This window comes from Microcebus murinus, chromosome 5 (assembly GCF_040939455.1).
Source record: "Microcebus murinus isolate Inina chromosome 5, M.murinus_Inina_mat1.0, whole genome shotgun sequence".
In the NCBI taxonomy this organism is placed as follows: Eukaryota; Metazoa; Chordata; class Mammalia; order Primates; family Cheirogaleidae; genus Microcebus; species Microcebus murinus.
In genome coordinates, this window is record NC_134108.1 from 76,859,602 (window position 1) to 76,877,086 (window position 17,485).

The 17,485-nt window shown below is 35.4% G+C and overlaps 1 protein-coding gene across 4 annotated transcripts in view; it reads right to left on the bottom strand.

The window, feature by feature from the left end:
* SENP6 (SUMO specific peptidase 6) overlaps positions 1–17,485 on the bottom strand; it is a 112,612-nt gene that overhangs the window by 82,630 nt on the left and 12,497 nt on the right. For 3 of the 4 annotated variants that reach the window (XM_012743137.3, XM_012743136.2, XM_076003179.1), the window contains exons 2-3: positions 13,589–13,682; positions 11,174–11,234 (exon numbers count right to left, since the gene is read on the bottom strand). The exons of the other annotated variant lie outside the window; for it this stretch is intronic. In XM_012743137.3, the coding sequence (XP_012598591.1) occupies positions 11,174–11,234; positions 13,589–13,682 (155 nt within the window). The remainder of the gene's footprint in view (positions 1–11,173; positions 11,235–13,588; positions 13,683–17,485) is intronic. 4 annotated transcript variants of the gene reach the window in all.

A 17,485-nucleotide genomic window follows, 5' to 3' on the forward strand; every position in this document is an offset into this window, starting at 1 on the left:
AGACCCTGTCTCAAAAACAATTTTTTTTTTTTTAATTAAAAAATCTGGATTAGAGGCCAGGCTCGGTGGCTCACGCCTATAAACCTAGCACTCTGGGAGGCTGAGACGGGCAGATCGCTCGAGGACAGGAGTTTAAATCCAGCCTGAGCAAGAGCGAGACCTGTCTCTACTAAAAATAGAAAGAAATGAATTGACCAACTAAAAATATATATACAAAAAATTAGTCAGGCATGGTGGCACATTCCCAGCTACTCGGGAGGCTGAGGCAGCAGGATTGCTTGAGCCCAGGAGATTGGGGTTGCTGTGAGCTAAGACGCCATGGCACTCATTCTAGCCTGGGCAAGAAAGTGAGACTGTCTCAAAAAAAAAAAAATCTGGATTAGGCTTAGAGCCTACAAATAAGGGTGAATTAGAACTATTATAGCACTCATGGACTGAAATTCAGTTTCCAACCATCTCAATTCCCAGTTGGATTAAGGTAGTTGCTCCCAAATTTTAGAGTAGACAAGAATTATCTGTATGATTTATTAAAACAAATTGTTATGCCCCACCCTTATAGTTTCTTCTGATTCAGTAGTTCTCAGGTGGGCCTGAGAATCTGCACATCTAAGTTCCCAGTTGATGTTGATACGCTGATCAGGGGACCACATTTGAGTATCAATGGAATAACATAATTTGACATTGGTAGTGCTCCTAGTCACTAGGACTAAAGTCACAAGTACTTTAGCAAATGTATATCCTCTCTAGAGGAAGAGATTATCCTAGGCCACAAATTAACTCTATTTTTTATATGCAGTACCTACCATTCCTAAGAAAGAAGAAAATGTAATCAAAAATCAGGAGAAAAAACTGATAATAGGAACAGAACTACAGGGGATAAAGATAACAGGTTAACATGGTACTTCATTACCCTTAGTAGGAGAATATAATCACTTCTGGATTTGATCACCTTTTTATACAGAAAACATACTATTACTACTGTGGAAAGATAATGATTTATGACTCAGATGGGACTGTTGTCTCTAGCCAGGTAATTTTCCTTGTAATCATGGGGTTATTACATTAACATTAACAAAGATAGCAGACACAAATTGCCTAGCCCAAGAATGGGCATAAAGGTAGAAATTCAATTAACTATTAGCTTCCAATTAGAAACACAGATGTCTTTAATTAAAAAGCCCACCATATGTCATTTAAACTTTATAACAACTCTATCCCTATGTTTTAAAGATCACTGAGCTTACAAAGCAAAGTAACTTTCCCAAACTAAGTAAATGGATTAGAACAAAGATTGGTCTGATTCCGAAGCCTATGCTTTCCCACACTACAGTGCATGAAGAATTTTTACAGTGCTATTTGTAGAAATATAAATGGTGATTCTTAACAAGAGGTGAAAATATCATTCCAATGAAGACGGAAAACCATTAAGGTACAGAATATCTCAAAAATCAATAGAACTATACTATCAATGTCTTTACATTAATGTACTAATTAATCCTTCCTCTTAAGAATTATTTAAGCCAAAGTTATCTATCCCAAAATATAGAGAGGCACATAATAGCTAATTCAACCAAGTATCTGAAGTGATCATAAATTTTCAAAACTTTTTTTGAGAAAGCATTTGGGCAAAGCTTTGACAACCCAAATCAAACCAAAGCAACTTATACAGAGAACTGAATTTATGTAGAGACAGAATCTGATCTACATTAAGTCAAATTCTTAAATTTCCCAATTCTGTTGCCTATAGCTTGCTATCAAAAGCTATATATACTTTTCCACAAAAATACAACCAGTACTTCTAGCTTTGTCAGATAACTATGTATCTCATGAAAACAAGCCTTTATTATATTGTCAAATTCCCTTAGAAAAAGGTTCCCTACCATATTATACTTAGATATATAGCTCCAGGGGTGGGAAAAAATTTCCACAGGAGTATCTTAGGGTATAAATTTGTAAAAATTCTCTTATCCCACAATTACAAAATTATAGGACACAATTCTAGTTGCCAGAAAATTCATAGACAATTGTTGAAGTAAAACACAACATATAAGTTATTTTAGACCTGGCATACTTCTCTTCTAATTGTTTTTATTTTCCATCATTTTATTTATGCTCCTATCTTAGTAATCTACACTAAATTACTAGGAGGAAATAAGGTATAATGAGTTAAAAAATACATATATATGGCCAATTATCTCTCAGATTAGAGCATGCCTATTAATTAAATTCAAGATGATATATTCAGTGTGAAGGTTCCTGAAAAACTTTAATCTGCCCCCACCAGCCTAAGACAATTTTCCAGGTAATGCAAGCACAGCATCGGGAGAACTGCTGTGAAAAGATGATTTATCTGTTTGAAAACAGATCACATGACTAGAAAACCAACTATAAACATGGGCCTTACTGACATCAGATCTGCAACTATAAACATATCATTATTTGCAAATGAACACCCATTTACAAAGGTTCAACAACACTGTGTGTAATAATGATAAAATATAGCTATTTATGGAAATTTGCTAGTGCCATGCACTATATGAATTACATAGTCTCATATAAATCTCACAATTCTATAAAGTGTATAGTTATTAGCAGGCCTAAAATCTGACATTCTGTCTGATTAACTACTATAATATACCACTCACCCCAAAATGTTATATAGTAGTTCACCCTTATTTATTTGGTTTTGCTTTCCATGGTTTCAGTTACACTGTGGGTCCGAAAATATTTTAATTTAACCAATCCCCTATTAGTAAATACTGAGATTGTTTCTAAAGTTTTGCTATGATATCATCATTGAATTTTCCAGAGATTGAGAATAATGTTCAGGTCAAGGAAGTACATACTAACTGACTGAAGTACAAAGGAGGCACCAGGGCATAAAACATGACTAGACAGATTAACTTTTGGACTTTGGGGCATATTATAAAGCCAGGAGTAGTGTACAGAGCTAAGATGCCAAATACTCTCAAAAACAAAAATTATCTGCCCATGTTCTGGCATCATAAATCATAAAGCATGAGTGACAGCCATTTTTGTTTATGGTATGGTTCCACCAATGTTTCATCCCAGTATATAGGGTTTGGTACTATCCAAGGTTTCAGGCATTCACTGGGAGTCTTAAAATGTATCCCCGGATGGATAAGGGAGGATTACTGTATGCTTCTCTCAATGGATATCAATTATAGACTACATTTACACATAAAAAAAGATACAGGGATCAGCAAACTTTTTCTGTAAAGGGCTAGAAATATTTTAGGCTTTGTTGGTCATAAAGTCTCTGTTGTATCTACTCAACTCTGTTCTAATATTCAAATCTGTTGTAGCACAAAAGCAGCCACAGACAATACATAAACAAATGAGTATGGCTATTTTCTAATGAAATTTTATTTATGGACACAAATTTAAATTTCATATAATCTTCACATGTCATGAAATAGTATTCTTTTGATTTCTTTTTCAAGCATTTAAAAATGTAAAAACCGCCGGGCGTGGTGGCTCACGCCTGTAATCCTAGCACTTTGGGAGGCCGAGGCGGGCGGATTGCTCAAGGTCAGGAGTTCGAAACCAGCCTGAGCGAGACCCCGTCTCTACCAAAAATAGAAATAAATTAATTGACCAACTAAAAATATATATACAAAAAAAAAATTAGCCGGGCATGGTGGCACATGCCTGTAGTCCCAGCTACTCGGGAGGCTGAGGCAGTAGGATCGCTGAGCCCCGGAGATTGAGGTTGCTGTGAGCCAGGCTGACACCACGGCACTCACTCTAGCCTGGGCAACAAAGTGAGACTCTGTCTCAAGAAAAAAAAATTTTTTAAAAATCAAATTTAAAAAAAAAAAAAAAATGTAAAAACCATTCCAAGTTATAGACCATAAACTGAAGGCCAGGTTTGGCCTGTAAGCCTTAGCTTGCCAACTCCTGTATTATAATATTCATTAAGTAATGAGCATAGCCAGTTACTAGAATTTAAGTTCCAAGGAACAACAATCAAAAACCTGTTTTGCTCCCTATCACCTAGAACACAGTTCTCAATATGTATTTGCTCCATCAATGAATATATTTCACTGAGACTGCTAAGTGCAAAAATTATCAAATTCATGGTATCTTCTACCCAAAGTATCACGTGTCATATCTCAATTTAAACAAAACACAAGATATTCAGGAAGTTTAACACCTAAGAATTTCAGATAAGAGAACCTAAAAGAATCCATTAAATTACTAATGGCATTAACAATGTGCATTAAAAGCATCTAAATTCTTAAAAACAAAATGAGAACTGAAACAGTAAAGAAAAAACTAGACATACCATACAAGAAACACACAATTTTGAAAGAGAACCAAAAGAAGTTCTACAAATGATAAATGTCATTGGAATTCAAAAAAAGAAAAAAATATATCAATGGATAGATTAAATAGCAGAATAGATACACAGCTGAAGATAAAAGTTAGTGAACTGGAAGCCAGAGGTGAGGAAATTACCCAGAATAAGATAGAGGGATGATTTCTTTCTTTGTTCCTTTATCCTCTCCTGTATCCCTTTTTGCTTTTAAAGTATAAAATATAGGTTAAAGGCTATGAAAAAAATGATGGTCCTCCCATGTGCTCTAGGAGGCCCAGAAAGAATAATATGGAAAAGCAATATCCACAGAGATAATGGCTAAAATTTTTCATAACAAAAGACATGAATCCTTTACCTAAAGAAGCACAGTGAAACTGCAGAAGCCCAAAGGTAGAGAGAAGATTACTCTGTCAAAGAGAAAGGGAAGGATATAAAGTCACTGTGAACCAAAATAAAGGCTATCTCCTAATTCTAGGATCATTTGCAAATGGAGAAAAGAAGCTATACTAATGATCCATATGGGCCTATTAGTTTAAACCAAGGTATGCAAAATTTATCAGGCCCAGAGAGACCTGTGTGTGGGACTTCAGTCATGCTCCCACCCTGCTTGTAGACAACTGTTAAAGGCATTTTTGTTCTTTCTTTTCTTAGATGTAGTTTCCTGACTAGCTAAAAAATTATCTAAAATGTTATCACAAGTTGCGTATTGTGACCCTAACCCTTTATATTCAAATTCCTGGAATTTGCGATACAAAGAACAATAGCCAATCAATAGCTTATGTTATTTTAATGTGAATTCTTGGTAACCAATTTAGGAACTGCCCCCCCTTCCCCTTTCTGAGCCTGAGTCTACCCCTGTTGCTGGGTCTAGACTATAGTGATGTCACCATACCTCACTGAAACCTCGAGCTCAAGAGCTCAAGTGATTCTCCTGCCTAGTGCCACTCTAGAAGCTGGGACTATGGGTGTGTATGTGCAACTATGCCTAGTTAATTTTACTATTTTTTGTAGAGTTGGGGTCTTGTTACATTGTACAGGCTGTTCTCCAATTCCTGGCCTCCAGCAACTCTCCCTTCTCCTTGGCATCCTCCCAAAGTGTTAGGATTACAGGTTTGAGCAACCATGCCCATCACTCTTTTTTCCTTTAAAAACCTACTTGTAACTGCTGCTAATTGGAACACATATTCAGGGCAACTTGAATCTATGCTCAAATCTGGCCCAAAAGAGTCTCTACTTTTATTAATTTTGCCTCAGTTTCTTCCTTTAGGTTGAAAGACCTATATATTACTTACAAGCCATTCTAAATCCAGATATACGTAAAACCCTGGGATACACAGACTTTCTGAGTATAAAGGGTAAACTGGCATGGATAGCTTACCTTTAGCCATGGTAATTAACTTCTAAATCCTCAATCTCCATTTTTACACTTCCCTAAAACTGATTTACTTTAAAAACTCAATTGTAGAAAAGGCATCTGCTTTCCCATCTTCCCTTTCACAATAGCCCCCTCCCACTTAACAAAAAAAAAAGAGATAATTCTTATTGTATTAGGGTCTAAACCTCTTGCAAGGAACTATTTGAAATATTGGTATCTGAACTCTCTTTTGGCATATAAAAAAATAGTAGGACTTGTGTCTTTCCTTGTTTTATATATATTTCTGTTAAAGATGAAGCATGGGATAGAAGAGGGGTATTTTAGGCCAAAGTAGAATTTCCTTAATTTAGTTATATTGCAAAATGAAAAAGTAAAAGTGATAAAAATTTGCATTTATTGACTTTATATCCTCTACTCCAAATATTATCAAAAAAAAGCATTATTCCTAGCTATTCCTAGGAGAAAATCAAGCAAGAACAATTCAAAGACAGTACAGATTTTTAAAAAAGAGAGATAGACTGAAATTTGCTGTGCCTTATCACAACCAGCTAACAAACTCAGGTCAAAAACCAAAGTTGTGGCTAGGTGCGGTGGCTCACGCCTGTAATCCTAAGCACTCTGGGAGGCTGAGGCGGGTGGATCACTGGAGCTCTGGAGTTCGAGACCAGCCTGAGCAAGAGCGAGACCTCGTCTCTACTAAAAATAGAAAAAAATTGGCTGGATAACTAAAAATATATAGAAAAAATTAGCCAGGCATGGTGGCGCATGCCTGTAGTCCCAGCTACTTGGAAGGCTGAGGCAGAAGGATTGCTTGAGCCCAGCAGTATGAGGTTGCTGTGAGCTGGGCTGACACCACGGCATTCTAGCCCGGGCAACAGAGCAAGACTCTGTCTCAAAACAAAAACAAAACAAAACACAAAACCAAAGTTCTATTTTACTATAAACATGATATAATTGTCATGAAGACAGGAATTCATATATACATTTGAAATGAAAGATGAGGACATACTTTTTACTGATAAAAGACTGGTTTGACTACGTGAATTGCCTTTGTCAAATAAATTATATGTAAGTAAGACCTTTTCCACAGATTAAATGAACCAAATATGCAGTTTCAATGTTTTAAAAAGAATACACAAAATATAAACTATTTTACAAAAAATTATTGTTCCTGGCCTACAGAAGACATAAATAAATAAATAAATAAATAAATAAATAAATAAATAAATAAATAAATAAATGTATGTATTGTTTTGGCAAAAGCATACTGAAAATTAACAAGATTTCAGTTTTTCCAATGCTTTGAGAGTATCTGATTAAAAAACAACAACAAAAAAGGAATCTAAAAGTAACAAGTATAATTCTCTAGCTACTCAAATCTTGAAGTTTTTTTTTTTTTTCGTATATTTCTCCATAACTCAGAAAGCCAGTAATTCTAGTGACTGGATTACAAATTATTTTTAATTTTTAAATGTATGGTTACTATGTCACTTTTGGCATTTAATTCCAAAGGACAGAACTGAATAATACTATAGGAAAATCCCTTCCATATTTATCTACTTATTATGTGACTAAGACTTCTAGGCATTTATATCTAAAAAAGGTTTAAAAAGAAAATGCCTCCATAAATAGGTACAATCATTAGGTTTCACTCAAGCAATAAATAAATATATTCATGAACACATGAACTAAATGAATAAAAGGGAAAACAGCCCCATACATTTTAAAAGAAACATTTCCAATATTAGTTTGCACAATAGGCTTCATAACTATAAATATTTATAACGTACTTTTTAGATTGTTTAATAATTATAACTCAAATCCAGCTTTTAAAAATGTAGAAACGTTTAGTAACAAAAATCTTAGTGTTAAATTTCAGTGAATGTGTATCTCTTTATTAAAGTATAACAGGATAATAAAAAGATTTTCAATTACATAAAAATATATCATATTAAGTTAAAATTCAATGGGAAAATGGAACAGAAATATGAATTTAAGAGGGAAAAGGCACAATATAAAATTTCCAACTATTAAAGAAGGGATGGTTCATGTATTTTTAAAATTAGATGATACTGAATAGCAAATTAGAATGCTCTTCAGAGATCACTGGACACATCTAAGTGTCCTGTAGGTTTTATTTTAAAACATCAATATTTATATTCTTAAAAAAAAACCTATATACTTTCTCAAAATATTATGGGAAATCTGCAAGCAAATATATATATGTATATGTATATACATATATAATACATACACATATGTATATTATACATGTTTATATATATATATATATATATAAGACCAATGTACGAATTTAGTGATAGAAAACATCGTTTATTTTGCCCTATGAAGTTCAAATTTTTTCTATCTAAAGAACACCTAAAATGTAGCACTTTAGGGAATAAGGTTAGAAACACCTGTAGCATGAGAAGCCTTACAGATTTTCAGTGTGAATAACTTCATAAAAACTTTACAGTTTTGAGAGAAAAATACCAAATTCAATAAATTCCTTAAATCATGACAAGAGAGTTGCTGTAAAGAAAAAAAAACTCCAGAAAGACAGGGGAGAAAAGTAAATTTAAAAGTCCCTAAAATTGGCCAGGCGTGGTGGCTCACGCCTGTAATCCTAGCACTCTGAGAGGCTGAGGCGGGCGGATTGCTCAAGGTCAGGAGTTTGAAACCAGCCTGAGCAAGAGCAAAACCCTGTCTCTACTATAAATAGAAATTAATTGGCCAACTAATATATATAGAAAAAATCAGCTGGGCATGGTGGCGCATGCCTGTAGTCCCAGCTACTCGGGAGGCTGAGGCAATAGGATCATTTGAGTCCAGGAGTTTGAGGTTGCTGTGAGCTAGACTGACACCACGACACTCACTCTAGCCTGGGCAACAAAGCGAGATTCTGTTTCAAAAAAAAAAAAGTCCCTAAAATTCTATTAAATTGTGAAATATGTGAAGAGGGTGCTATGTTCAAATTAGCACAAATTCAAGTTTGATGACATATTCTACACGGTTATGTATGGGGAAATAGGAACTCTCATACAATGCTAGTGGAAACGGAGCAGGGAATTTAGGAATATCTAGCAAAATTACATGCAAATTTACCCTGTGAAATAGCAAGTGCAATTCTAGGAATCTATCCCACAAACAAGCTGCAGAGAAGTGAAAAAAATACATGCACGAGGCTATTATTAAGGCACTATGTGTAACAGCAAAAGATTGGGAAAAATCTCTTTTCATCAACAGGGGACTAACTAAACATCTATAGTAAGTCCATCAAATGTAGTATTATGTAACAATAATAGGGATGATAAAGATATCGGAATACTTGCTGTAGAGTGATCTACAGAATATACTGTTAAGTAAAAAAAATCAAGGTGCCAAACAATGTGGACAGTTTCTCCAAGAAGGGTGGTATATGCCTGTATTTTTAAAAAAGAAAAAGTAATGGAAGGCTAAGCCACATAATTTTTAAAACAGATTGCCTTAAGGGGAAAAGGAAGGAAAAGGGAATCAGGACACAAACCAGACTTTTCTGAATATAACTTCTTTGTAGATGTGACATTGTAACCATGTAAAAATGTTTTTACATAATTATAAAATAAATGAAAATGAAAACAAAAGGCAATTTCTCGAAATAAAAAACAAAGTTAAAACAATAAATAAACCTAACTTTCTATCCAGTTAGTAGAATACCAACCAGGAATAAATAATTTCAAGTGACTTCAAAACAGTAATTTATGGGTGGCCAAGGTAGGAGGATCACTTGAGGCCAGGAGTTTGAGACCAGCCTAAACAACATAGCAAGATCCCATCTCTACAAAAAAATAAGAAAAATCAGCCAGGCATAGTGGTGTGTGCCTATAGTCCTAGCTACCTGGGAGGCTGAGGCAGGAGCATGGCTTGAGCCCAGGAGTTAAAGGCTGCAGTGAACTATGATCATGCCACTGTATTCCAGCCTGAGCAACAGAGTGAGACTCTGTCTCTTAAAATAAAATAAAAAGAACTGCTATAAATAATATTCTAAAGACCAAATAGAAAAATGGGCAAAGAATATTAACTGACAATTATCAAAAAATAAATAGAAATGGACTATACATATAAATAGGTGTTCAATCTCACTCATAAAAGAACTACAAATTACGACCACATTGAGATACTATTTTTCAATAGCAAAGATCAAAAGGTTAATAACACTAACAAAAGTGAGGGAAAACAAATACTTTTAGACACTACTGGTAAAATGTGTTAATCAGGTATACCAAAATGAGAAATGTACCTGTCCTGATACAGCAGCTCTCCTTCTAGGAACTCACGCTACAGATGTATAGCATGTGTAGCAGGCTAATCTATACATTGCATTAGGAAAAAAATTAAAATTGGCAACACTGTAAATATCTGTCAATATGGTGGTATTGATTAACAGTACTTCATACAATGGAATACTATGCACTCACCGAAAGGAATGAGGGTGCTTTTTAAAGACTCTTATGAATGGTCTTTGTGATAGAAAAAACTCTCCTCAAACTGTGCTTTCCTCTAAACTCCACAACAATCAACACAGAAGACTTCAGTGACCAAATGTGGGGTTTGTCCCCACACACCAAGCAGCAGATTTCAGCTAGGTGTCCTCTAATTCAATTCCAACATTATCTACCCCAAGATAGCATCAGGTCCCACAGGTTGAGGGCTCAGTCACCAAAACTGACCCCTCTTTCCTGTCAGTTGCCAAATCCAGGCCTTCAGAACTTCCAACTGACTAGCTTCAAAAACAGGGTTCCCACGATCCCATCTGTGTTCAATTAATTTACTAGAGCGGCTCACAGAACTCAGGGAAATATTTATTTATGTTTACTGATTTATCGCAAAGGATATTACAAAAAGATACACATGAAGAAACGCATAGGTTGGGGTCTGGGGGAAGGGGCGCAGAGCATGCCACCCTCCAGGAACCTCCACATGTTCAGCTATCTGGAAGCTCTCTGAACCCAGTCCTCTAGGGGTTTTACGGACAATTGTGTGGAAATGTGATTAGCCTGCAGGGTAGGGGGTGGGACCCTCTCGGGAATGAGGGTCTTATGACCCACAACCAGAAAGGCAGGGGAAGCCAGAGAGACTCTGTTTCCTGAGGCCTAAAGAGCCCCAAGATTAAACAAGGACTATGGGAGTTATGAGCCACGGACAGAAACACCACAGTCTCTAAGACATTTTAAGGTAAAGTAAGATCAGAAAAACTGTGCATAGTATATTACCAATTATGTAAGGGAGGGGACTATATGTTTTCTTTATAATGCATCAAGTATGTCTGAAGGGATAAACAGGAAACTGGGAAGACCCTTTGCCTCTGGAGTAGGGAGTAGGTGGTTGAGGCTTATAATAAAAAAATATTAAGTCCTCTTTGAGGTAACAAATTTTAGTATATAACCTGAAAAAAAGAATTTTAAAGCAACACTTGCCTTTTTTCCTTTTGAGGTTTCAGAATCCTCATCTTCATCTACACTAAGTAGATTTGCTCCACTACATAGAAAATAAAAGGAAAAAACCTTAGTAATAATCACAATCCATACATTAAATTCAGATGTTTTATCATCTATGCTCACCTAATTCAGGGAATCAGCAAACTTTTTCTGTAAAAGGCCAGAAAGTAAATATTTTAGGTTTGCAGGCCATATGGTTTCCATAGCAACTGCTCATCTTTGCCATTGTAGTATGAAAACAGCCATAAACTATAAATGTGGCTATGTTCCAATAAAAATTACTAATAAAAGTCAGGTAGTAGGAAAGATCAAGCCCATGGGACATAGTCTGCTGACCCCTACCACAAATGAACACATACTTTTGTTTTTTTAAACAATGAATTGTATTTATTCTCGCTCATTTTTCATTTCTGCCTTGGTTTGACAATAACAGAAGATAGAGAAACAAAGTAAAGGAGAAGAAACAAACTGGTAAGGGAAGAAAACCTTAGCTAACGAGAAGGAAGTAATTCCAATGGTACTACCATAGTAAATTAGTTATATTTCCCACATTGTTTTTTTTTTTTTTTGAGACAGACTCTCACTCTGTTGCCTGGGCCAGAGTGCCTTGGCATCAGCCTAGCTCACAGCAACCTCAAACTCCTGGGCTCAAGCAATCCTACTGCCTTGGCCTCCTGAGTAGCTGGGACTACAAGCATGCGCCACCATGCCTGGCTAATTTTTTCTATATATTTTTAGTTGTCCAGCTAATTTCTTTCTAATTTTTTTTTAGTAGAGACGGTATCTCACTCTTGCTCAGGCTGGTCTAGAACTCCTGAGCTCAAATGATCCACACGCCTTGGCCTCCCAGAGTGCTAGGACTACAGGCGTGAGCCACCGTGCCTGGCCTACTTCCATCACTCTTATAAATAGCAACCCTTCACTGAGAATCATTGCACTGAGATTCTACAAGATGAGACTAATATATCTATAAATAGTTCATGTTAATCTCAACATATTCCAAAAGCTGAAGCCCCTTAGGACCCATGATGAACCAAAGAGTACATTTCATAAATGAGATATATAGGATAGCTAGCACCTTCAAAGACAATTTTTTAATAATATAACTATGGCAAATCTGCCAACAAAGAAAGTAAAATACACCCTTTTGAAGACAAGTCTACTAAGGTATTTATACTAAAATTTATACTATTTATAACAAAAACGTTTTGTTTCATTACTGTTTACATACATCCCAACTTTTTAATGCTAAAAATTCTCCCATGTAAATACTGTACAAAAATGTTCAAAAAGTGGTATACTTTCTATTTAGTTTAATTCCAGATTTAATTTTAATTTTTTAAAACTATATAAATACTGAATGTAATAAAAAATTATTTTATATTAAAAAATAATCAGAAAAAAGCAAAATGAAATGAAAGAAAGAAGATCATAAAATATTGACTTAAAATGAGAAACTTACCAGTTCAAAGCTCTCCTTCAAATAAAATTTCACTTCAGGTCAACATCTCATAGGTGAAGGCACATAAAGTAATGATGAATGGAGCTGTTGCCCAGACAGAAGTGAAGCACCTACAATATTTAGCCAATATGCTCTGAATGACTTCTTGTATAAAAATTTCTAAAACCTATAGTTTTGTTAGAACTTTGTGTATATATTATTTGTATGTCTATAAATTTGTTGTTTCTTTTGGCCAGCAGAAAACCGGATAAATAAATCAAAAATTAAAAACAATGTTGAATTTGTAATACAAATCTCATGACATGCAAAAAGTTCTATTAAAACTATTATTTAAAATTTTTACACAGCAGTCATTCCAAGTACGTTAACAAAGTGTAATGAACACTTTGCTTAACTTCTGTCTGGGTAAACACCTGTGTTTATCATTTATAGTGGTTCTGCTTTCTCTGGTGAGAATCTGACCTAAGATGAATGTGGTGGGGGAGGGGGTGGTCACAACTGGGGAAGAAAGACACTGTAGTACTTAAACTTTCATACAAAATCCAAGAGTCTTATCTGGCTTCACTTACTCATGATAAATGGTAGCTTTTCAAATTACTGTCTAAACAGATTTCCTTTTTGAAAAACAACAATAACAAAGAAAAGCAATTTCCTTAATTTAAAATCTTCTGTTGCATGGTCAATTTTTAATCACAAGGTTATACGTGTATTATATGAATATATTTACACATTTCAAAAGATGAAGAAATTCAACAGCAAAACTATTTATCAATAAAAAATTGTGTTTTCTTTTCCTTAAGGCTACTATAAAAGAGTTAATGTTTTCTCAAGTAAAGAATACCACACTCTTAATTCTTTCCGTGGAATATAAATTGTTTTTCTATGAAAAGTTTCATTCTTATAAAATATCTAAGGGGAAAAAAAATCCTTACTCTTTATCTGTATCTCCTTCACTTTCTTCTTCATGATCAAAGCTCCAATTATTTTTAAAACCTCCATCTCTCTTAGATTCTGATCTAGCCAAAGCTGAAATAAAAACAAACTGAGATAAGTATTCATTAATATAGCTATGCAATATAAAACAAATTTGAGCATTTACCAAGCTCTTTGATTATTCTAGATTTTCTTTTAATTTGCTTGCCTTTTGTCTATTTCTTATTAAATATTAATATCCTATTAATAAAGAGAAAAAGAACACATTAAAATCTATTTTTACTAATTTATAGGCATCTATATATGTGTGCTTGCTACACAAAGAAGCTCAAATTAGTAAGACATAATAATAAAAATGGAGGGTACATGACTATATATGATCATATAAAATCAACCCTAAATCTCAACCTTTGATCAGGGATTCTAGAAATCAGGACCTATAAATAGTCTGCTTGCCTTATTAATAAGAGCTATATCTAGTCCACAAGACTTTTCCTTAAACTCAATCATCCCTGCCTTTTAATAGAAGAAAAATAAGACAAGGTTTTCTGTGTTAGCAAGATGGTTAACTTGATGACCAGAAAAACTCTAGATCAGAACACCAAATATGCTCATTACGAGTTAAAAAAATTTTTATAAGTACACAGCTGAAACACCCTGAAACCATAAACAACTATTACTACACAGTGGGAACCAGAGAGACAAATGAAGTTCCAAAGCTGGCATTTCTCTTGGTGCCATTGAATAAAAACCTGATGTCTCAGAGCCTGGGGTTTAAGATTAAATTCAGGGCCTCAGCAAGAGAGGTCAGACTAGCAAACCAGAAGACCTCAAGGGCAACAATCTGATTGGGAGAACTAAGAAAAATAAAAGAAACTCACTGAAGAAAGAGTGGGGATAACTGTGGTATCTTACCCTTGGCTCTGGCTTTTTGAGTTGAACTAAAGGCAAAGCATATTCACCCTGCCATCAGAGCTACTGTCTGAAAGTGTCCTCCCAATTTATGTTGAAATTTCAACCCCTCTTGATGGTATTAAGAGGTGGGGTCTTTGCGAGGCGATTAGATCCTGAGGACAGAGCCTTCATGAATGGCATTAGTATACCATTATAAAACAGGCCCAAGGGAGCTTGTTTGCCCCTTCCATTACATCAAGACACAGCCAGAAGGCACTATCAGTGAGAAAGTGGGCCCATACCAGACCTGAGTCAGGACACGTTGACCTGACTTCCCAGACTCCAGAACTGTGAGAAATAAATTTCTGCTTTTTAAATGCTACCCATCTATGGTATTTTGTTATAGCAGCCCAAACAGACTAAGACAGTCAGGAAATTCCTAATCATAAGCCAACAATTAACTAAGGTTTGTGGCTAGAACTCTCACACCGTATGTGGCCCAGAAAAGTCCATGATTAAAATAGCCTCACAAGAAAAGATGCTCAACTAGGAAATGTAAATCAAAACCCTAATGAGATACTACTGGTTCACCCATTAGGACAGCTATTATTATTTTTTAAATGGAAGTAACAAGTATTGGTTAGGATGTGGATGTGGGAGAAACTGCAACTCTTGTGCTTGCTGGTGGGAAAGTAAAATAGTGCAGCCACTGTGGAAAAGAATGTGGTAGTTCCTCAAAAAGTTAAACACAGATTTACCATATGATCTAGCAGTTCTACTAAGTATATACCCAAAATAATTGAAAGCATGAACTCAAACAGACACTTGTAAACCAATATTCACAGCAGCATTATTCATGATAAGCCAAAAGGTAGAAACAACCCAAATGTCTATCAACAGATGAATGGATAAACAAAATAAGTAATGTGGTATGTCTGCATACACACAAGTACACCACACACACACAATAGAATAATATTCAGTCATAAAGGAATGAAACTTGGATACAGGCTACAACATGGATGAACCTTGAAAACATTACACTCGGTGAAATAAGCCACATACAAAAGGACAATACTGTATGACTGCACTTATATGAGGTACCTATATGAGAATAGGCAAATAGTGCAAGCAGTGGCTAACACCTGTAATCCCAGCACTTTGTGAGGCTGAGGCAGGAGGATCACTTGAGCCCAGGAGTTAGAGACCAGCCTGAGCAACAAACCAACAAAGACCCTGTCTCTACAAAAATAAATTAGCTGGGTGCTTGGGGTTGAGGCAGGAGGATGGTTTGAGCCCAGGAGTTTGAAGTTGCAGTGAGCTATGATCATTCTACTATACTCTAGCCCAGACAATAGACCTGTCTCAAAAAAAAAAAGAAAGAAAAGTCAAATTCATAGAGACAGAAGTAGAAAACAGGTTACGAGGGGCTGCAGGATGGTAGGGTGCACTGGGGAGGGGATATGGAGAATTACTGTTTAACAGATACAGACTTTTTGTTTGAGATGATGAAAAAGTTCCAAAAACAGATAGTGGTGGCGGTTGTACAACATTGTGAACATACTTAATGCCAATGAATTATACAAATGTACATCTAAAATGGTTAAAATCGTAAATTTTATCACAATAAAAAATGTTTTTAAAAGGAAAAAAGCTTCAAAATGACGAACAGAAGCAAACATAAATACTCTCCAAAATATATAAAACTTCAATGTAAGCCTTTAAAAAAAGTTTCAAAAAATATCAGAAAACAGGAGGAAACAAGTCATCAATAGCAAATTTGAAACTTCTTTACATGTATACTGAGGTTGAAAATATAAGTAAATGAATAGTAGATGATGAGAACAAAGTTTCTTCCTGTCAGAGAAAGAAGTTATAAGTAAGCAAGAGGGAAAAGCTAGAAGGAACACTGTGATGCTGGATTACAGTTAGAACTCAGTCACTGAACTCATGTTTATTTAACACATATATAGGTGGACATATATGTGTGTGTGTGTGTGTGTGTTGCAACATGGGTTAATATATAGAGCTACAGCTCTGTTCTCTGACAAGGTCTAGTAGCAACAAACATACCTACTAACAGATCTTGGTTTCTAAATACCATTCTCTCCAGTAAAAGGAGCCAGGGCTCCTAAGAGAAATGACTGATTCCAGGGGAGAGACAGGAAAAATACAAGATGAACAATACAAGATGACATGGAGTACTGCGTAGTGTCAGAATCCAAGAAAGTGCTTTTTTGAAAAACAAAAGAGGAAGCATGCCAAAAAGTTACAGAAATCAACCTGAAAGAATTCCCAATAGTTAAAGTTGGAACAATTTTAGCAAAAATAAATAATAGCATTGGGTTATAACCCCTAAATAAAATAAATATTCCTGAATCCATACTGACAAAAACATACTGACAAAAAATGATATAATAAATAAATGAATGGGGAGAAAGAGCACCATCTTCCTTACAGAATTCCAAATAATATATGAACAGACTCCCTTCTCCAAAAGACAAAACTGAATTCTCCTTACCTTGAGTATGGGGCCTAGACTTGGTAACCTACTTCAAAAGAATACACCATAAAAGGGGGAAAGAATAAACTGATGGTGGAGAAACCTGAGAAACACCATCTCAGACAAGTGACCAAAAGTAACATCAACAGAGATATATCAGAGGCCAGGTGCAGTGGCTCACGCCTATAATCCTAACACTCTGGGAAGCCTCGGCGGGAGGATAGTTCAAGGTCAGAAGTTCGAAACCAGCCTGAGCAAGAGTAAGACCCCCGTCTCTATTAAAAATAGAAAGAAAATAATTGGCCAACTAAAAATATATAGAAAAATTAGCCAGGCATGGTGGCACATGCCTGTAGTCCCAGCTACTTGGGAGGATGAGGCAGAAGGATTGCTTGAGCCCAGGAGTTTGAGGTTGCTGTAAGCTACCTCGGCACTCTAGCCCAGGCAACAGAGTGAGACTCTGTCTCAAAAAAAAAAAAAAAAAAAAACAAAAACCAGT